Below are 22,832 nucleotides of genomic sequence, written 5' to 3'. Positions count from 1 at the left end.
GCATCCGTTCACATCAGTTACGAACGGATCCGCTTTTCCGCCTTTTTGGCGGATTTTAACTGACACAAAAAACTGAAGTGTGAATGAGGCCTAACGCAGGAAAAGAAATATGATGTCATTGGAATCACAGACACATGGTGGGACAATACACATGATTGGAATACAAGGATAGAAGGATACAACTTATTTGCAAGAAACAGACTTGATAAACGAGGATGAGGTGTCGCATTGTATGTTAGAAACGCGTATATCTGCACAGAGATTGAAGCTTCAGAGACTGGGAGTTCTGTGGAAACTGTTTGGGTAAGAATACAAGGACAGAACAATGGAAAGGACACCATTGTAGGCATTTACTACAGGCCGCCTGTGCAAGCTGAAGATATGGATGTACTCTTTATGCATCAAATGGCCAAGTTCTCCAAAAAATATGACATAGTTGTCATGGGAGATTTCATCTATCCAGACATTTGTTGGGAATCTCTCTCAGGCAAAACTAACAAGTCAAGGAAATTCTTATCCTCTCTTGCTGACAACTTTATCTTCCAAAAGGTAGGGGAGAAACCAAGGGGAACTGCTCCCTTGGATCTAATCCTTATAAACAGGGAGGAAATGGTTGAGGAGGTAAAAGTGGCTGGGACCCTAGGAGGTAGCGACCATGCCATTTTAGAATTTTGGATAACTAGAGGAGGAAAACCTGTGAAGACTCAGACATCAAGGTTAGATTTCAGAAAGACAGATTTTGAGGGATCCAATGGCTGGATATCCTTAAGGACACAAATGTCCAGGAAGGATGGGAAATCTTGAAAAATGAAATTCTCAAAGCACAATCATTAACAATTCTGAAAAGAGGGAAGAATAGGAAGCATTTAAGGAAACCAGGATGGATGAACACAGAACTTGAGCACATGCTAAAAAGGAAGAAAGAAATGTTTATCAAATAGAAAGAGGGAGGCATATCAAAAGAAGAACATAATGCTGTCTGCAGAACTTGCAGGGCGCAAATCAGATTATCTAAAGCTGACAATGAATTGAGGCTTGCAAGAGACTTCAAAAGCAATAATAAAGGATTTTGGGGATATGTCAAAAGTAAAAGAAAAGTCAAAGATGCTATTGGATTTTTACAGGATGAAAATGCTGAAATGGTAAGACAAGATGTTGAGAAGGCCGAACTTTTAAATTCCTATTTTGCATCTGTTTTCTCTCAGAAAGGAAATGTAACATCAACTGTTCTTCACTGTCCTATTAAGGGAATAGAAGAATACAGGATATCTATAAACAGAAATATAGTGAGGAAACACTTAGCTAACCTAAATTAATTCAAGTCTCCAGGTCCAGATGAATTACACCCCAGAGTATTGAAGGAGATAGCAGAAGAAATTTTTGAACCGCTCTCCATAATCTTTGAAAATTCGTGGAGAACAGGAGAAGTCCCAGAAGACTGGAGAAGAGCAAATGTTGTTCCTATCTTCAAAAAGGGGAAGAAGGTGGACCCAGGCAACTATAGGCCAGTGAGTCTGACTTCTATACCAGGAAAGATCTTTGAACAAATTAATAAACAACATGTATGTCAGTACCTGGATAAGAATCAAGTGATTAAACAGAGTCAGCATGGGTTTGTAACTAATAAGTCATGTCAGACTAACTTAATTTCCTTCTATGACAGAATCACTGATTGGGTAGATCAGGGAAATGCTGTAGATATAGAATATCTTGACTTCAGCAAAGCATTTGAAAAAGTATCTCACACAATCCTTATTGAAAAAATGACTAAGTATGGAATGGACAAGGCAACTGAGGTGGATTCATAACTGGCTTAGTGATCGGACCCAAAGAGTGGTTGTAAATGGCTGTACATCCAGTTGGAAGAATGTCTCAAGTGGGGTACCACAGGGCTCTGTCCTGAGCCCTGTATTGTTCAACATCTTTATCAACGATTTAGATGAAGGAATTGAGGTTAAACTGATTAAATTTGCTGATGACACAAAGCTTGGAGGGATAGCTAATACTAGAGAAGAGAGAGAAGTTTCAAAAATATATAAATAAACTGGAGCAGTGGGCAGCAACTAACAGAATGGTTTTTAACGGGGAAAATGCAAAGTACTACATCTGGGCTATAAAAATGAAAAAAGCATATACAGAATGGGAGGAATAGGGCTAAGCAACAGCACATGTGAAAAAGACTTGGGTATACTAATAGATCACAGACTGAATATGAGTCAACAGTGTGATGCAGCAGCAAAAAAGGCAAATGCAATTCTAGGATGTATTAACAGAAGCATACAGTCTAGATCACGTGAATGCATTATTGCCCTCTACTCCTCTTTGGTCAGACCTCATCTGGAATATTGTGTCCAGTTTTGGGCGCCACATTTTAAAAAAGACATCAACAAACTAGCAAGTTCAGAAAAGAGCGACCAGAATGGTGACCGGTCTGCAAACCCTGTCTTATGAGGAAAGGTTGCAGGATTTGGGAATGTTTAGCCTGCAAAAGAGAAGACTGAGAGGAGACTTAATAACTGTCTACAAATATCTCAAGGGCTGTCACATTGCAGAAGGATCATCTTTATTCTCATTTCCACAAGGAAAGACTAGAAGCAATGGGATGAAACTGAATGGGAGGAAACACAGATTAGATATTGATCAATGAGTGGAACAGGCTGCCACGAGAGGTGGTGAGTTCTCCTTCAATAGAAGTCTTCAAACAGAGGCTGGACAGACATCTATCTGGGATGATTTAGCGAATCCTGCTTTAACCAGGGGATTGGACCAGATGGCCAAGGAGGTCCCTTCCAACTCTACGATTCTATGATTCTATACCCGTCGGTGTCAAGGTAAGAAGAGGCTGCTCACACTGCTGTCCACCCTCCTGTCTCTCTGAATGCTGATCAGCTGCTGTGACTAGTGATGGCGTGAGCAGCATTATTGCTCGGATGTCCCCGAGCATGCTCGGGTCTCCGCCAAGTATTTTGGCGTGCTTGGAGATTTAGTTTTCGTCGTCTCAGCTGTATGATTTGCGGCTTGTAGACAGGCTGAATACATTCCACACATGTATTCTAGCTGTCTAGCAGTCGCAAATCATGAAGCTGAGGTTACGAAAGCTAAATCTCCGAGCATGCCAAAATACTCTGCATGCTCGGGTAGACCCGAGCAACGAGTATTCTCGCTCATCACTAGCTGTGACCTGACGATAACATTACAGTACAGTGGTATAGTCTAGTTCCCGGCCACAGCATTGACGCCTCCTACTGCACATACAAGTATGGATCCTATTAGGCCATGTGCACACCTTGAGTATTTAGTGCGTTTAAACACCTTGACAGAAATGGGTTAATTGGTGTGAATAATTTTTTATTTTATATACTGCTCAAACAACAAAACTTGAAAAATAACTATTTGCCGCAAAGAAATCTGATTTTACATTTACACACAATATAAAACCAAAGTTAATCACATTAACTATTGATCGGTGGCCTGAATGAATTTGGCTACAAACTAATCCAATAGAATTCTTTTATTGAACTGTAACACGGCTGCTCCTATATTTCACTAGATTGCGACTAAATCTATTTACTTCACAATTTCCACTTCAGCAGTTCACAAATAGATTTTTTTTTTTAAGAAATCTCCCTTGTATAATTTGACTGTTTTTATACAATGCTTACTTGCTGAAAAGTTGGTCAAGTTGATTGCCGAAGATGCAATATAGGATATAAAGTGCAATATCTGCGTACTGTCTGTGAGTTACTCATACTGACGTCTTTAACTTTGTGAAAAAAAAAAAAAAAAAACCCTTGCATTTCTCAACACGTGTATGTCAAAATGTGGTATTCAGTGTGACTAGTTTGTGGGTATTTTGTTTTTTTTGTTATTTCAATCCCACAGAAGACTATGGTGTCCTGTGTAATTTACATTTGCTTCTATTCCTTTTGCTTTCTTTGTAGATGTTTGTGGCACTCCTGTTTTGGTACCAATTTTTTTGTGGTTTCTCTGGATCGACAATGATTGACCAGTGGTATCTTATCTTTTTCAATTTACTCTTTTCATCCATTCCACAACTGGTTACTGGAATTCTTGATAAAGACCTACCAGCAGAAATGCTAATTGCTGTTCCTGAGCTGTACAGAAGTGGGCAGGCAATGCAGGTAATTTTGCAGCTTTGTGCTACAGTTATCATATTCCATTTTTAATGTTAGAAAGGAAATGCTATAATTTGATTGTAATTATCAGCAGTATGACAACTGGAAAAAACCCCTTTCTGACCTTGGACGCAATAGTACGTCCAAGGTCAGATCCCCTGCTTTGATGAGGCTCCGGCGGTGAGCCCGCATCAAAGCCGGGACATGTCAGTTGTTTTGAACAGCTGACATGTGCCCGCAATAGTCTCCGGTGGAATCACGACTCACCCGCGCCTACTAACTAGTTAAATGCCGCTGACAGAGGCATTTAACCAGCGCTTCCGGCCGCGTGGCCGGAAATACGCGCATCGCCAACCCCCGTCACGTGATTGGTTGTTGATGTGGCATTGAGACCTCTATGGTTGTTGATGTGGCATTGCTGTAAACGCCACCCAGTGGTCGGCGCTCATAGCAATGCTATAATTCTGCTACATATAGGCAATCTGATCGCTCAACGCCTATATGTAGCAGAGCCCATCAAGTTGTTGATGCTTCTAACCTCCCATGGAGGCTATGGAAGCATGCCAAAACGTAAAAAAATAAAATATAAACGTTTGAATCACCCCCCTTTCGCCCCATTCAAAACAATAAAAAAAAATCCCACATATTAAGTATCGCCGCATTCAGAATCGCCCGTGTACTATCAATAAAAAAAGGATTGACCCGATCGCTAAACGGCGTAGCGGGAAAGAAAGCCAGAATTACGTTTTTTGGTCGCTGCAACATTGCATTAAAATGCAATAACAGGCGACGAAAAGATCGTATCTGCACATAAATGGTATCCTTGAAAACGTTAGCTCGGCGCACAAAAAATAAGCCCTCACCCAACCTCAGATCACGAAAAGTGAAGACACTACGGGTAACAGAAAATGGCGCAATATTTGTTTGTTTTTTTAAGCAAACTTTGGAATTTTTTTTTCACCACTTAGATAAAAAAGAACCTAGACATGTTTGCTGTCTATGAACTCGTAGTGACCTGGAGAATCATAATGGCAGGTCAGTTTTAGCATTTTTGCAATTTCACCACACTTGGAATTATTTTTCCCGTTTTCGCGTACATGACATGCTAAAACCAATAATGTCGTTCAAAAGTACAACTCGTCCCGCAAAAAATAAGCCCTCACATGGCCATATTGACGGAAAAATAAAGTTATGGCTCTGGGATGAAGAGGAGTGAAAAACGAAAACGCAAAACCGAGAAAAGCTGCGGTCATTAAGGGGTTAAGGCACAGACACCTGAAGCTATTATATATATTTAAGTATTAGAAACATGCATGCTTTAATTTCACACCATAACAAGATCCGCTATTGTGAAGCCTAACCTCTACAATACAAAGTTAATAGTTCATTGTCACAAGACGAACATTTGGAACTTGCTACATGTGGAGTACCTGATGAACTGTTATTTTCTCACTGGTGGTCTAATACCAGTAGTACAGTTGCTTGCTAAAGTATTCACACCCCTTGGTATTTTTCGTCTTTTTCTACCTTTTAGGGTTTGCATCAGTTCATATAAAGAACTTGCCTACAACTGCGAGCATTTGCTTTTCTTTTTATTTTGAAGCAAGCAACAAATAGGACAAAATAATTGAAAACTTAAGTGTGGATAACTATTCACCCCCCTAAAGTTAGCACTTTGTAGGGCCTCCTTTTTCAACAATTACTGCAAGCCGTTTTAGATAAGTCTCTTATCAGCTGTTCACACCTTGCCACTGGGATTTTTGCCCCTTCAAGGCAAAACTGCTCCATGTCCTTCCAAGTCAGATGGTTTCCTCTGGTGAACAGCAATTTTCAAGTTTGACCACAGATTCTCAATTGGATTGAGTTATGGACTTTGACTAGGCCACTGAAAAACATTTTACTTATCCCCTTAAACCACTCGAGTGTTGCTTTAGAAGTATGCTTTGGGTAATTGTCTTGTTGGAAGGTGAACCTCCGTCCCAGTCTCAAATCACTAATCGACTGAAACAGGTTTTGCTGAAGACTATCCCTGTATTTTGCACATCTTTCTTCAGCTCGACAGACCATTTTCCCTGTCCCTGCTGCCGAAAAACATCCCCACACCTTGATGCTGACACCACCATATTTCACTCTGGGAATGGTGTTTTTTTTTGGTCATGAGCCATGTTGGTTTGGCACCAGACATAGCATTTACCTAGGTGGCCAAAAAGTTCAATTTTGGTCTCGTCTGTCCAATTTTTATCGATCACCCATGAGAGCACCACGAGAGAGGGGATCCACCCACCAAAGACAGAAAACTTACTCTTGATTGCATCAGTTCATTTCCTGTCCTTGACGGGGGAATCTCGTGCAGGCATACTTGATTCGGAACGATAGATATAGTAGTCCTTTCCCAATCCTGGGCGGCTGGCTTGGGCAGCTATCCCTTCTTGGCCGGTTCAGGCTCCCTGGAAGCACCATGGTGGGCCCAAGGGGACTTTCACGCGTGTGCAGACGAAGGTTATGGCCCTCTCTGGCGTGGCTCATAGTGCGGTAGGTGATATGTAAGTAAGCCTGCTCCATTACTGTCAATCCCTCCCCACAGCTCCCATTCAGATGTAGCGTGGCTGAGACCGGGTCAGAAGGCCGGAAGTGACGGGCGCTCCGTAGCTTGTATGATGATGATGCAGGCCCGTGAGGCGCTGGAGGCACGTCCTGGACGATGCCAATGGTGTTGAAGCCTCTCTGACTTTTCAGAAAAGTTGTGTGTATATAGTGACAGACTATGTGACACTTAGGTTGCACACAGGTGGACTTCCTTTTATTAAACATGTGACTTACGCAGGTAGTTGCTTGCACCAGAAATTTTTAGGGGCTTCATAGCAAAGGGGGTGAATACATATGCACATGACAATTTTTAATTATTTGTAATCCCATAAATTAAATTTATGTCTACATTTTTATCACTTCACCACCTTAGACTATTTAATGCTGATGCATCTTGTACAAATCAGATTACAAAAATATTTAAACACAGGTTGTAATATAACAAAATAGTTAAAATCTCAGAGGGTGGCTACTTTTGAAAGCCACTGTATATCAATCTATTATTGTTGGAATTAAATAATTACTCCATGCAATGACAATCACTGAACTTGTGGATTTATGTAGTTAAACATTACCCAGAGCTGGGGACTAGAAATAAGCAGATCGATTTGTATTGCTCCGGTCCAGCATCCAGGTCAGTGGTACCTTGTGGCTTGACTGGAGTCCAGCGAATCACTTCCAGCATACCTGGCGCAGCATTTGATTAGCCAGGGATGGCATTGTCATGTATTTGTCAAGTTGTACAGATGACATTGCCCCGACCCTGACAAATCAAATGACATGCCGGGGACATCGGAAGGTAATACCCTTTGTGGGACTACTATCTGGCTGCCAGGTACCACGTATGTGGCTGCTGGTTTGGAGTCTCACAAATCAAACAGCTCATCTATACTTGGAACACAAAATTTTTAACACCTTTCCGACATTGGGCGTAAATTTATGCCGATGTCGCACTCCCTCCCTTTGATGTGGGCTCCGGCGGTGAGCCCACTTCTTCCCCGACACATATCTGCTGTTTTAAACAGCTGACTTGGGCAAGGAACTGCCGCGGGTGGAATCGCGATCCAAACGCAGCTATTGACCCGTTAAATGTCTCTGTCAAACTTGACAACGGCAATTAACATGCGCTTCCAGCAATCGTGCCGGAAATCCGCCCATCGGTGACCCCTGTCACGTAATTGCGGGTCACTGATGGGTTGGCATGACAACCAGAGGTCTCCTAGAGCAGTGGTCCCCAACCTTTTTTGCACCAGGGACCGGCTTGAACCAAGACCATTCTTCCATGGCCTGGCAGGGCGGGGATGGAGGTGTGACAGGGGCGGGGCTTTGGTCATAAGGGGGCGGGGCTATGGACGCGGTTGTAGTTTAGCAATGCATACATACATTTAATTATAACATTTATAATGTGACTCAACTCACCATAGGTTTTGAATGAGTGGGAGCACCTGGCTTGTTTCTGTTTCAGTGGGAGCACTGGGCTACTTCTACTGATGACCGTCACTGCTAATGATGATTGGAACCTACAAGGAAATGGAGCATTGAGCACTTAAGAACAATTGTACTGGAGTACTGTACATGCTGATTATTTTCTAATCATCAGAAAATGTATGTGGGGTTCCCCCCGTCCAGCTCTGTGTGGCTCCCCCTGTTGTATGCATGGCTCCCCTGTCCCATCCTGTATACATGGCTCTGCTCCCACTCTCCTATCATGTATACATGGCTCCGCTCCCATCCTCCCATCCTGTATGCATGGCTCTGCTCCCACTCTTCTATCCTGTATACATGGCTCTGCTCCCACTCTCCCATCCTGTATACATGGCTCTGCTCCCATCCTTCCATCCTGTATACATGGCTCTGCTCCCACTCTTCTATCCTGTATACATGGCTCCCCTGTCCCATCCTGTATGCATGGCTCCGCTCCCACTCTCCCTCCCTTGTATATATGGCTCTGCTCCCACTCTCCCTCCCTTGTATATATGGCTCTGCTCCCACTCTCCCTCCCCTGTATATATGGCTCCGCTCCCATTCTCCCTCCCCTGTGTATATGGCTCCGCTCCCATTCTCCCTCCCCTGTGTATATGGCTCCGCTCCCATTCTCCCTCCCCTGTGTATATGGCTCCGCTCCCATTCTCCCTCCCCTGTGTATATGGCTCCGCTCCCACTCTCCCTCCCTTATATTTATGGCTCCGCTTGGCTCCCCCATCCTCCCCATCATACTTACCCTCACGTCGCTGAACTTCCTTCCCGTCGCTGCACGTCCCTGCATCTCGCGGCGCTTCAGCTTCTTCCTGTGCGGAGCGGTCACGTGCTACCGCTCATTAAGGTCCATGAATATGGACGCCACACCTATGGGAGATGAGTGGCGTCCATATTCATGACCTTAAATGAGCGGTAGCACGTGACCGCTCAGCGCTGGATGAAGCCGCCGCTGGATGAAGCCGCAGCGGGATGCAGGGTGAGTATCAGCTGCTGCACCGCCCCCCGGCTCCCCTTGTGTCCGCAGACCGGCAAGGGCACTGCAGCGGCCCGGTGCTGGGCCGCGGACCGGCGGTTGGGGACCCCTGTCCTAGAGACCCCATGGATGTTCGTGCTGGATTGCTATGAGCGCCGGTCGGCGCTCATAGCAAGTGAGATATTCTGTTGCATACAGGTGATCTGATCATCGTCTGTATGTAGCAGTCGATTGGGTTATTACCGCTTCTAGTCTCCCTTGGAGACTATTGAAGCATGCCAAAAGTAAAAAAAAAAAAAAAAGTTTTAAAAAACATAAGTTCAAATCTACCCCCCTTTTGCCCCATTCAAAATAAAACAATCAAAAAAAATCAAACATACACATATTTGGTATTGTTGCGTTCAGAATCGCCCAATCTATCAATTAAAAAAAAAAAAAAAAGGATTAACCTGATTGTTAAACAGTGTGTAGCGGGAAAAAGTCAAAATGCCAGAATTACTTTTTTTGGTCGCCGCGACATTGCATTAAAATGCAATAATGGGCGATAAAAAGATCATATCTGCACTAAAATGGTATCACCAAAAACATCAGCTCGGCGCGCAAAAAATAAGCCCTCACCCAGCCCCAGATCACAAAAATGGAGACACTACGGGTATCGGAAAATGGCGCTATATATATATATATATATATATATATATATATATATATATATATATTATATATTTTTTTTTTTATTTTTTTTTTTTACAAAGTTTGGAATTTTTTTCACCACCTAGATAAAAAAAAAACCTACAGTCATGGCCAAAAGCTTTGAGAATGACACAAATATTATATTTTCACATGATCTGCTGGCCTCTGGTTTTTATGTGTGTTTGTCAGATGTTTTTATCACATACAGAAATATAATTGCAATCATATTATGAGTAACAAAAGGTTATATTGACAGTTAGAATGAGTTAATGCAGCAAGTCAATATTTGCAGTGTTGACCCTTCTTCAGGACCTCAGCAATTCTCCCTGGCATGCTCTCAATCAACTTCTGGATCAAATCCTGACTGATAGCAGTCCATTCTTGCAAAATCAATGCTTTTATTTTGTCTGAATTTGAAGGTTTTTGTTTGTCCACCCGTCTCTTGATGATTGACCACAAGTTCTCAATGGGATTAAGATCTGGGGAGTTTCCAGGCCATGGTCCCAAAATCTCTGTTTTGTTCCCTGAGCCATTTAGTTATCACCTTTGCTTTATGGCAAGGTGCTCAATCATGTTGAAAAAGGCATTGTTGATCGCCAAACTGCTCTTGGACGGTTGGGAGAAGTTGCTCTTGGAGGACATTCTGGTACCATTCTTTATTCATGGCTGTGTTTTTAGGCAAGACTGAGAGAGAGCCCATTCCCTTGGCTGAGAAGCAACCCCACACATGAATGGTTTCAGGATGCTTGACAGTTGGCATGAGACAAGACTGGTGGTAGCGCTCACCTGGTCTTCTCCGAATAAGCCGTTTTCCAGATGTCCCAAACAATCGAAAAGGGGATTTATCATAGAAAATGACTTTACCCCAGTCCTCAGCAGTCCACTCCCTGTACCTCTTCCAGAATATCAGTCTGTCCATGATGTTTTTCCTGGAGAGAAGTGGCTTCTTTGCTGCCCTCCTTGAGACCAGGCCTTGCTCCAAGAGTCTCCGCCTCACAGTGCGTGCAGATGCACTCACACCTGCCTGCTGCCATTCCTGAGCAAGCTCTGCACTGCTGGTAGCCGATCCCGCAGCTGAAACACTTTTAAGAGACGGTCCTGGTGCTTGCTGGTCTTTCTTGGGCACCCTGGAGCCTTTTTGGCAACAAGGGAACCTCTCTCCTTGAAGTTCTTGATGATGCGATAGATTGTTGACTGAGGTGCAATCTTTCTAGCTGCGATACTCTTCCCTGTTAGGCCATTTTTGTGCAGTGCAATGATGACTGCACGTGTTTCTTTAGAGATAACCATGGTTAACAGAAGAGAAACAATGATGCCAAGCACCAGCCTCCTTTTAAAGTGTCCAGTGGTGTAATTCTTACTTAATCATGACAGATTGGTCTCCAGCCCTGTCCTCATCAACACCCACACCTGTGTTAATGGAGCAATCACTGAAACGATGTTAGCTGGTCCTTTTAAGGCAGGGCTGCAATGATGTTGAAATGTGTTTTGGGGGATAAAGTTCATTTTCTAGGCAAATATTGACTTTGCAAGTAATTGCTGTTAAGCTGATCACTCTTTATAACATTCTGGAATATATGCAAATTGCCATTAGAAAAAATGAAGCAGTAGACTTTGTAAAAATTAATATTTGTGTCATTCTCAAAACTTTTGGCCATGACTGTAGACATGTTTGGTGTCTATAAACTCGTAATGACTTGGAGAATCATAATGGCAGGTCAGTTTTAGCATTTAGTGACTCTAATTAAAAAGCCAAACAAAAATAAGTGTGGGTTGCACTTTTTTGCAATTCACCGCACTTGGAATTTTTTTTCCCCATTTTCGAGTACATAACATGGTAAAACCAATGATGTTGTTCAAAAGTACAACTTGTCCCACAAAAAACAAGCCCTCTCATGGCCATTTTGACCAAAAAATAAAAAAGTTATGGCTCTGTGAAGAAGGGGAGCGAAAAATGAAAATGCAAATCCAAAAATACCTCTGGTCATTAAGGGGTTAAGATTGGAATTAGACCCCTCTTTTTCAGTACAGTCATTTATGGCCCAGAGTAAGAATAGCCTTCCAATATTACCAATTAATGTCAATTTACCATACCATAAATGCCATTCTCTGCTTTTTATTTCTCTATAGGAGTACAAGCCTCATATGTTTTGGCGCAACATGGTTGATGCTTTTTATCAAAGTCTTATTTGTTTCTTCATTCCATTTCTTGTAAGTGACATACTAATTCACTAGAAATATGCACATGGCACAATAAAAGTGTAAATTTGTGTTATTAATTTTTGTTTTTCTTATGCAGACATTTTATGACTCCGATATTGATTTGTTTACATGGGGTACTCCAATAATCACATGTGCTCTTTTCACCATTATGCTGCACTTGGGTATTGAGACCAAAACTTGGGTAAGATACCATATTTTTTTTTTTAGTCTTTTGGTATTCAGTTCACATTTTGTGTATACAGTTATTTATTTATATTTTTCACATACATTATACATTTATGAATTGACTTGCTTTGTTTTCAGACGTGGATCAATGTGTCCTCCATTGCCTTCAGTATTCTACTATTTTTTACTGTGGCTTTGATTTACAATTCAACCTGTCCATCCTGCAACCCGCCTTCAAATCCATATTGGACTATGCAGAAACTCCTCGCCAATCCTTTGTTTTATTTTGTTTGCATCTTGTCACCCATCGCTGCTTTGTTACCGAGGTATTTTAAGTTCTGTTTTGTTCGTTTTTCCCTTTTGTGTCACTCTAACCTTCACGTTCACTAGCTGTCATGTACGCTTTTTTCTTTTGCTCCAGCACTGTACATCTAATTAAAATTTTGCAAATGGTCTTGATAGAAAAAAAAAAAAAGTAGTTTTACCATTTTGTATTCATAGTTCCTAATCAGCTGTAAGAATCTGCAAGGATACAGACTAGAGATTAAATCCTGCATAGTCTGAGACGCTGGTTTCTATGAGATCCTTCTTCCTAACATACAGTTAGACGGTTTGCAAAAGTAGAGGACAGGTGGAAGAGCGCAAGACTGGAGGTTGAGACTGCACAAGATCTTTTTCTAGTCAATTATCTTGGAGTCTTGTATCACATTTGTTGCATTTTTTTTTATTTAATTTTTAAGATTTACAAAGACAAGGGTTGTCCACTACTTTGTTAGCTCCTTTTCAATAGTTGTTTCCTTTTTTAAAATAATAACCCCTATATTTCTCTCCGGTACCAGCACAATTCCAACGGTATCTGCATTGATGCTCCCCCCGGGATTGTGTGTCATAATGTGGCCAATCAGCTTTGGTGTTACTTTCCTCTTTTATGGAGGAATTACATACATAAATACATGATGGCAGCAGCTCTCTCTTCCAGATCTATGTGATTTATCCGAAAGCCTGGAGAGTGAAGCAGCCGCTGATTGGCCGCATTGTAATTCGCAATATCCCTGGGATAGCCAGTGCCGGAACCGGAGGTGTGTGAAAGTGTTATTTTCTAACGGGAAACATAGAGATTGATAAGGGGTTGTCTGAGTACTGGACAACCCCTTCAACCTTTGGGGAACCTATTTTCACTAACGTTACATTAACCATATCTAATCTAGTGCTCCTTCAGGACACCTTTTTAAGGACTCAATATTCACGAGAAGAAGTGTTATGCTATGTGCACATGTAGTGAAAGGTTCTGTGGATTTTCATCGTGGATTTGGAAAAATCTGCAGGTAATTCCACAGGTCAAAAGACCTCTGGATTAGCCTGCGGTTTAGCCCTGCAGTTTCACACCTCTACAATGGAGAAGGTGTGAAACCGCAGCGGATTCCACACAAAGAATTGACATGTTGTGGCTTTGAACCCACAGCAAATCTGCAGCATGTGCACAGTGTTTTTCATTTTACCATTGAAAACAATGGTACTGTACAACGCAGCTAAATCTGCTGCGGTTCCGCAGAACCAAAAACGCTGCAGATCCGCAGCAGAATCCGCAATGTGTGCACATGGCCTTAGCTGTTTCCATTTTCTGAGTTTAAATTTTAAAGGGTAGTTGTTCGTGATGAGTGAACATGCCCGGATAAGATGTTATCCGAGCATGCTTGTTTGTTAACAGTGTCTTCGGCATGCTCGAATAATACGTTCAAGTCCCTGAGCATGCATGTCTCGCGATTGTACGACAGCTGCAGCACACGCAGGGATTGACAAGCAAACGGGCAATCCCTTCATGTGTTGCGGCTGTCGGACATATTTTTCAAGCATGCTGAAGACTCGGTTAGCACATGAGCATGCTCGGATAACACTTTATCCAAGCACGTTCACTCATCACTAGTAGTTATTACGATCTTTATTTAGGAGCACACTGCTCCCCAGGTTGCTGACTCCCTGATTGCTGGGGGTGGTCAATCCTGATTGACAGATCAGACGTGCATTATTGTCGTGTTGTTGGCTTGAACAGTGTGCTCCCAATGTTGCTCTGTGCGTCCGTAAATAAAAAAAAAAAAAGAGATAGCGAAAAGCAGGGATAGGAGGAGAATGGGGGCCGGAAGAAATGACAGATTTCCAACTTTCCTAATTTCTTTCTGTCTACCTATCTTTAAACATGAGACGGATCCTTTCAATTATATGCTGAATACTTAACTAATTTTTCTCTTGTGGTTATTTTGTATTTATTAATATCTTTTAGGTTTTTATATAAATCTATCCAAGGCACAATGTTTCCAACACAGGTTCAAGTTGGACGCCAGTTGTTGAAAGCACATCCAGAATGCCTGTCCTATGTCAATAATAAGACTTCTACCACAACCGCTGCTCCAGAAAGACAACTCAATACTACATTGTCAACTGTAAGTGACCTCCATTCATTTAGGAACCAAAAAGAAGCCAATGTGGATCAAGAGAGAGAGACTCAATTATTATATCTTCCTAAGCAAGAAGAAGATACAATCCCTTCCCTTCCTGTAAAGGAAAAAGACCAATCTTTTTTCCAGCCATACACTGTTGACTCTTCTGTGGCATCAGAAGCTATGTATATGGATGAAATAATCCAGTGGAATTCAAAGATGGACCAGTCGGACATTGGTTTAATGAGTTGGATAACATCTACTCCATTATTGCAAGACTCTGGTAGAGAAAAACAAATATCTGTTCAGGCTGTATCGAAAGATTCCTCTTCTGTGTTGCCATCTGATTCATGTATTTCTGACGATTTGAAAGTTAGCCTAAGATGCAATACCAGCACTTTTCCAGAGAGAATAATAAGGAGCGCAGGGAATGGGGAAGTGCAAGAAACAACATTTTTATAAATGAATGTGTGTATGTTTGTGTATATGTATTTGAAACACTATTTATATTTTCTACTTTGCACAGTATTTTTTAGGTAATTTACTTTGTTTCTGAATCTGAAGCAAATGATCAGCGGTACAGAACTATTTTCTGTTTTATGTAAATAATCTGTTATGAAATTATACTAGAAATTTATGGAAAAAAAATGCTGTATATTTTTTTTTTTTAACTGGTTAACTGGCTTTGCCAAACTTCTGAAACATACAAAAAAGAAATTTATTTGTAGAGTTCAAATTTATATTTTATTTGACAAATTGTGCAATTCCTTCCCATGGTGCCTGACATCTGGAAGACTACCTGTCATGTCATTTACACTGATTTTTGATTTGTTGAATGAATACATTTAACAAAGTGCCTTATATGAGAAAAGTAAATGATTGAAATGTGGTTAATATAAAAATGATGGGTTGATAACCGAGTATTTGGTTGAGTGTGTAGTGAATATAAAGCTGTATACCTAAGAAAGCTATAGAAGTAGGTAAAGGTTCACTGAACGTCAAATGTACATTGTGTTATAGAAAACAGCACATCGTTGGCTAGTGGGTGATGTAAACACTAGGACAACTAATCTGCAATAATCTACAGTTGTTCTGCATTAGAACCGGACTGACCAGAACTCCATGTTGCTTTTGAGGAGAGAGCTAAATGAATAGGCACTAAACCCTTCTAAAAAAAAAAATTAGGCCTGCACTTGTTTTATATTGAGCAGTAATAAGGTTCTTATGTGGGGTCGTTAATCCTTCTCCATACCTCTGTAAGACTCCCATTTATGCAAAACTGTAGAAATTAGATCAGGAAAATGGTGTATATTCATATTCAATCTGATGCTGTCTGTAACTGAGTGCTCACCTCTGGAATGGCTCCATATATCTGGCACATGGTATAAATAAATTGTAGTAAGCATAGCACATGTAAGAGGAAAATGTACAAATAATTACAGGGCACATGCCTCCTATCACTCAAAACGTGTATATTTTTGGACAGTTCAACAACCAGCTGCAAAAAACATGCTAAGAAACAACTGAACAGCAGCCATAAGGTCCCATAAAAGTACACTTTATTAGATACAAAAAATATATAAAATGGATAATAGGTGCAATGGTAGGGGCAGGGAACAATGCACGCACCCAATGGTCACACATAAATATGGGCGTCCGGACCAAAAGAAACCTCTGCAATTAAATGTAGCATATGATGTAATAAGACATGATGCAAATTTAGATATATTACGAGCAGGTGCTTGTGTAACACAGCAAAAGTAAGAAACACCAGGGGCAACCCTATAGCAGAAGTCGCATGTGTGTAGGCTGTAGTATTTTAAGAGCAAGTGCTTATATATTAAGAAGGGTTAATAATACAAAAGCAGCCATACATGGCACCCTTCTTAATATATGAGCACTTGCTCTTACAATAGCAGAGGTTTCTTTTGGTCCGGACACCCATATTTATGTGTGACCACTTGGTGTGTGCATTGTTTCCTGCCCCTACCATTGTACCTATTATCCATTTTATATATTTTTTGTATCTAATAAAGTGTACTTTTATGGGACCTTATGGCTGCTGTTCAGTTGTTTCTTATATCTGGCACATGGCAGAGCCAACATAGACATACTGTACAGCCTGTGCACTGGCATAATGGCACCATGACCATAACCAGCTGAAATTTGACCTTGACCTGGCAAACTTCAGCATAGATCAGAGTTTCCTAGATCATTATGGAAGTTATTTTGTGGCTACACAATTTCTAAAACAACAGTTTCATTGTTTTTGAAGGAAGTGTGAACTGCTTCTTAAATGTCTTATATGATGGTATACGTTGTCTTAAAGTTATGAGCCTGAGGGTGCACTATTGGCCCATTTTGATACAATCCAGGAGTAGATAGAAGATTTCTCTGATAATATATATTGCAAAGTTTCTTATTTTTATATGTACTATTGATTTATGAAATAAAAATGAAAAGGACAGTTACTCTTTAAAGGGAACCATGTCACGTGAAAAAAACGCTATTAACTTGTGGATATTTGGGTTAAATTGCAAGTTAATAGCGTTCTGAACCTGCCTGGCCCTCACACTTAGAGAAGAAATTAACTTTATTCTTCCCGGCAGCGTTCGGCGTTCAGTCGCCGCACTGTGTATAGACAGCTGCCGCCATTTCCACAGCGCTGGCCCTAATGCTGATCCTGATGTCAGTCCATCACAGGAGCACAATTACAGGTCCGCTCTCTATGCAAAGAGTGGAGATTGAATGCCAAACGCTGCCGGGAGGGATAAAAAAATTTTCCACCCGGCAGTTGGGCTCTTAAGTACCGGGCAGGTTCAGAATGCTATTAACCTGCAGATTGACCCCATATCTGCTTTAGAGCTTCCTGAAGGGAAGGGACTATCGACGATTGATTTTTCCTAAATTCCTTTTAGCAAAATCTTTCTTTATCGCTACACATGACGAGGAGAAATTCAAAGGTTTAAAAGTATTCTTGATAAAAAGATTAGCACAATTTAATGTTTTGTTTACAATGTGGTGGTAAAAATGTTACTCGCTGCACATCTTTTTGTAAGGACTGTTACACTAAAGTGTCTTTTGTTACTGGTCCACAAATTTGACTTGACTATACAGATTGTATCACATCTTCTGACATTCGTTTCATGACTGCTATTTAACCTGAACTATAATGTGTCAGATCACGTGCTGTAATGTAATAATATAAACCAGAGTATAGTTATATAAGCCTACATGTGAATAAAGGCATTAACGTAAATTTGTTAATGTGCTTTAGATATATTTTAATATAATGTTGACAGTACATCTATGCTAACATTTTACAAGTCATAAAATACCATAGTAATACAAACTACTGGAAAGAAAATGTAATTTTAAATGTATAAACACATTGTATTGCATATATTTTCGGTAAGCAATTTAGCAATTTATAGTTTCATCATTAACACCCCGCAGTTTAATTGTATGATGGGAAATAAATACCAAAGGGATGTAATATGGTCATTAATGTCATACGCAGAACCAGTAAATAAAAGAGGGTTACTTCTATAAAATATACTTGGTGTGCCTATTTCCTTAGCGTAATGTGTCCTTTTAACAATGATCTTATGTTTATCAAGTTTTTATGTTACACATTTTTTACAGAAATATATATTGATATGTCCTTAAGGGGAGATGTAATAATAAATAATAATAATAATAATCTTTATTTATATAGCGCCAACATATTCCGCAGCGCTTTACAGTTTAACAGTTTCAAAACACAAGTCATAAGTAACAACGCTAACAATACAATAATTAAAGCAAAATAAGACGAAATAAGACGACCCTGCTCGTGAGAGCGTACAATCTACAATGAGGTGAGGGAGATACAGAGTACAGGTGTGTATTTACAATGGTGTATTTACAATGAAGGTCCAGCCATCTTGCAGGAGTGAAGGATGGATGGAGATAGTGAATGGGCTACGCACGCACACTTACACAGAGAATGACTTTGATTAGTGAATGTGATAGGCCGCTCTGAACAGGTGTGTTTTGAGGGAGCGCCTAAAACTATGCAAATTGTGGATAGTCCTGATTTCTTGGGGTAGAGCATTCCAGAGGATAGGAGCAGCACGGGAGAAGTCTTGGAGTCGGGAGTGGGAGGTACGGATTAGTGCAGAGGTTAGTCGAAAGTCGTTTGCAGAGCGCAGCGATCGGCTAGGCCGATAGACAGAAATGAGAGAAGAGATGTAAGGGGGTGCCGCACTGTGGAGAGCTTTGTGGGTGAGAACAAGTACTTTGAATTGGATCCTATAATGAATGGGCAGCCAATGTAAGGACTGTCGAAGAGCGGACGCGTCCGAGTACCGATTACCCAGATGGACGATCCTGGCTGCTGCATTGAGTATGGACTGGAGAGGGGATAGTCGAGTGACGGGGAGGCCAATTAATAGAGCGTTGCAGTAATCCAGGCGAGAGTGGATCAATGCAACAGTGAGGGTTTTTGTTGTTTCCATAGTGAGAAAAGGGCGGATTCTAGAGATGTTCTTTAGGTGTAAGCGGCAAGAGCGGGCAAGGGATTGTATATGGGATGTAAAGGAGAGATTGGTGTCAAACATAACACCCAGACAGCGCACCTGCTGCCGGGGTGTTATTGTGGTACCACCCACGGAGAAGGAAATGTCAGATTTAGGGAGGTTAGTAGACGGCGGTAGCAGAAGAAGTTCAGTTTTGGAGAGGTTGAGTTTCAGATAGAGAGCGGACATGATATTGGAGACTGCGGACAGACAGTCACTGGCGTTCTGAAGTACAGCGGGGGTAAGGTCGGGGGAAGACGTGTATAGTTGTGTGTCATCAGCATAAAGATGGTACTGAAAGCCAAATCTGCTGATGGTCTGTCCAATTGGGGCCGTGTAGAGAGAGAAAAGAAGGGGGCCAAGGACTGAGCCCTGAGGTACCCCGACAGCAAGAGGAAGAGGAGATGACGTGGAGCCAGAGAACAAAACACTGAAGGAGCGGTCAGAGAGATAGGAAGAGAACAGGAGAGTGCAGTGTCCTTAATGCCTAGTGACTGGAGCCTAGAGAGTAGGAGATGGTGGTCAACAGTATCGAAAGCTGCAGATAGGTCAAGAAGAATGAGCAGAGAGTGGTCACCGTTACGTTTTGCTGTCAGAAGGTCATTGGTCACTTTGATGAGTGCAGTTTCAGTCGAATGTAGGGGGCGGAAGCCGGACTGTGAAGGGTCTAGAAGGGAGTGAATGGAGAGGTAACGGGTAAGGCGGGAGTAAACTAGGCGTTCCAAAAGTTTAGAGATGAAGGGGAGATTGGAGACTGGTCTGTAGTTGTTTGTGCAGGATGGGTCGAGAGCAGGTTTCTTTAGTAGTGGAGTAACGATGGCGTGTTTGAAGGAGGATGGGAAAATGCCCGAGGAGAGGGAGAGATTAAAGATTGTAGTTAGGTGGGTTGTGACGACTGGAGGAGATGTGAGGGAATGGGGTCGGTAGTGCATGTAGTCGGACGAGAAGAAGAGAGGAGTCTGGAGACTTCTTCTTCTGTTATGGGATCAAATGTGGAGAGTGAGCCAGGGGAGATGTAGGAAGGGATGGGAGTCACAGCACTTGGTGGTTGGGAGCAGATTTCTTGACGGATATTATCTATTTTTTCTGTAAAGTGGGAGGCCAGGTCATCAGCACAAATGTCTGTGATAGGGGCTTGTGCTTTTGGCCTGAGGAGGGAGTGAAAAGTGTCAAAAAGTTTCTTGGGGTTGTTGGCTAGTGAGGAGATCAGGGTGGTGAAGTAGGTCTGTTTGGCAAGGTGAAGGGCAGCGTTATAGGTTCTTAACATAAATTTGAAGTGGATGAAGTCTTCTGGTGTGCAGGTTTTTCTCCATAAGCGTTCAGCACTCCTGGAGCATCATTGATGTTGTATCCTTGATGTTGGTAGCTTTGGTGATGTAAGGCCAGGAAAGCAGGCTACAGCATGTATAGTGCTGAGAGAGTTAATAGGGCTTATCAGGGCCGAGTTTTACAAGCAAAGAGATGGGTGGAACTGACTGCTCACATACCCCACCCCGAGGGAATGGTAAAAATGGAGACCCGTTTTCTCACTCAGTGTCTGGGTCTAGAGATGTGTCGTTCTCCAGTGTGTTGGTCTGTACTAAGGCCTTAAGAACTGGACACTAACCTGAGGGGGTGAACCCGCAATGCTGTATGGACTATTTTCTTTGCGTTTTCACCACTTTATTCTGGAAAAGACTGTTTTTTGTTTGGTTTCCTGAGAGGTTTATGCAGCCATAGTAAACCAGCCTGGACATTTCAATGAAACTGTCTCTTGAACTTACATCAACTGCAACCAAATTAATAGAAACCTTACAATTGGTGCTAGAAGCATTGGCACAAATCCAAAAGGGCAGTGACTGCCGCAGAGATACCTCTTGTCCTGGGTCAAATCGACTGCAGGAGCGGAAGTCAACAGCATGGAGGAATTGATAAAGAAACTGGTGCCGGTTAATCTCCAGCAGCAATAGCTATGGCAGCATCCGCAGCAGCAGATGGAACTCCCAGCTGAGGCGATCCATGGCAGGGCAACTGCCCCACCCCCAAGTCCAGGTGATAATTCACACATGAGGAAGACTGTAAGGAGAGCTTTATAAAATATGTCCCTGGGTGATGACATTGAGGCATTCTTGACGGTTTTTGAAAAGGTGGTGGAATGTGAGAAATTGCCTCCGGAGCAGTGGGCGGAGGTTCTGGCATCATATTTAACAGGGGAATCACAGAAGGCCTATTCTGACCTGACATGGCAGGGTGCAAAAAAGTATGCCAAGTTGAAAACAGATCTTGGCACGCTTAAGTGTGACTCTGTTGGGTCACAACTGGTGCACCACTGAGCCTACTGCAGTGACAAACCTCCCTGGTCCCAAATGTTTGTCCTCCTACTCCTGGTCCAAATGTAGTTACAGCCTGAATTTTCTTTCCCAGCATATATGGTGGAGAGGGTCATTATGGACAGGTTCATACACTCCCTTCCAAGGCCGTTGCAATCCTGTTTGCCCAGGGAGATCCCCATAATGCCGACGACTTGTTGGGCCAGGTGGAAAGATACTAAGCAGTCGAGAGTTCTTTGGGGGGAAAAGCAAGAGCTATAAGCAAATAACTGCTCTGTTAGACTCGGCGAGTTTGGTTACCCTAGTGAGGGCCACAATTCCTGATCGGCTGACTCCTGGAAAGATGGTGGGGGTCTGCTCCATCCATGGAGATGCTAAAGCCTACCCTATGGCATGAGTGGTTATAGACACAAACTGTGGCACAAAGTTTCATGAGGTTGGTGTAGTCAAGAACCTATTACACCCTTTTATAATAGGGTGGGACTTTGCATTGTTTTGGGATTTGTGGGGGGAAAGGGAAGATGGCCACAGCTGACAAGTTTCACTTTTGTGTGCTTATTAGTGATGATGAAGCAGCATCCCTGGATGCCAATCTACCTGAGTTTGGAGGTGTACGGAGGATACTTAAGGGGTGTTTGATAATGTGCCTGTACTTAATGGTGTTGCTCAAGGAAAAGGGTCTGAAACACGATATCCGTATTTTGTCATAAATGGGGAGTTACTATATCAGGTCACCAAGATGAGAGGGGAGGTAATCAAGGTACAAGGGCCATGCAAACACCAGGTGTTGAATATGGCCCATACACATGATAGGTGGTCATCTGGGGGTAGAAAAAAAACAGGAATGAATCCTCCAGGGATTCTACTGGCCCGGTTGTCACTGAGAAATTGTCACGGCACCGCCAGACTCAGGGCCTGCTGTCCCGGCCTCGGCCAATAGGAGGCGCCGGACTATCACATCACCGTCAGACTCAGGGCCTGCTGTCCCAGCCTCGGCCTGTAGGAGGCGCCGGACTATCACATCACCGTCAGACTCAGGGCCTGCAGTCTCGGCCTTGGTCTCTGGGAGGCGTTGTGCTTCAACCCCGAGTGATGGCGGCGATAGTCATGAGGCTCCTGCGCAGGCGTCCGCTGAACGCAGGCTTCGCTCCTCGGTCAGTCATGAAGGGGCTGGTGCATCACCATCCAGCCTGGTCCTGGGGGCGGTCCGGATGACATCATCAGTCCAGCAGCCTGTGAGGGCTGATCTGATCCCTCAAATACCTTGGGACTGCTCG

At 42.4% G+C, this 22,832-nt stretch overlaps 1 protein-coding gene across 1 annotated transcript; it reads left to right on the top strand.

Moving 5' to 3' along the window:
* Window positions 1-3,941: 3,941 nt before the first annotated feature.
* LOC141078242 (phospholipid-transporting ATPase VA-like) lies at window positions 3,942-18,243 on the top strand (the record flags this gene model as incomplete). The annotated part of the gene is made up of 5 exons (XM_073565068.1): window positions 3,942-4,142; window positions 11,995-12,075; window positions 12,164-12,268; window positions 12,391-12,578; window positions 14,531-18,243. Coding segments are annotated over 5 exons (1,194 nt in total), but the record flags the coding sequence as incomplete, so codon positions are not given.
* Window positions 18,244-22,832: the final 4,589 nt, after the last annotated feature.

The sequence above is a fragment of the Dendrobates tinctorius genome, unplaced genomic scaffold (assembly GCF_039654945.1).
Source record: "Dendrobates tinctorius isolate UK_male_01 unplaced genomic scaffold, ASM3965494v1 ptg000528l, whole genome shotgun sequence".
Taxonomy (NCBI): domain Eukaryota; kingdom Metazoa; phylum Chordata; class Amphibia; order Anura; family Dendrobatidae; genus Dendrobates; species Dendrobates tinctorius.
This window is presented reverse-complemented; position numbering and strand designations above follow the sequence as displayed.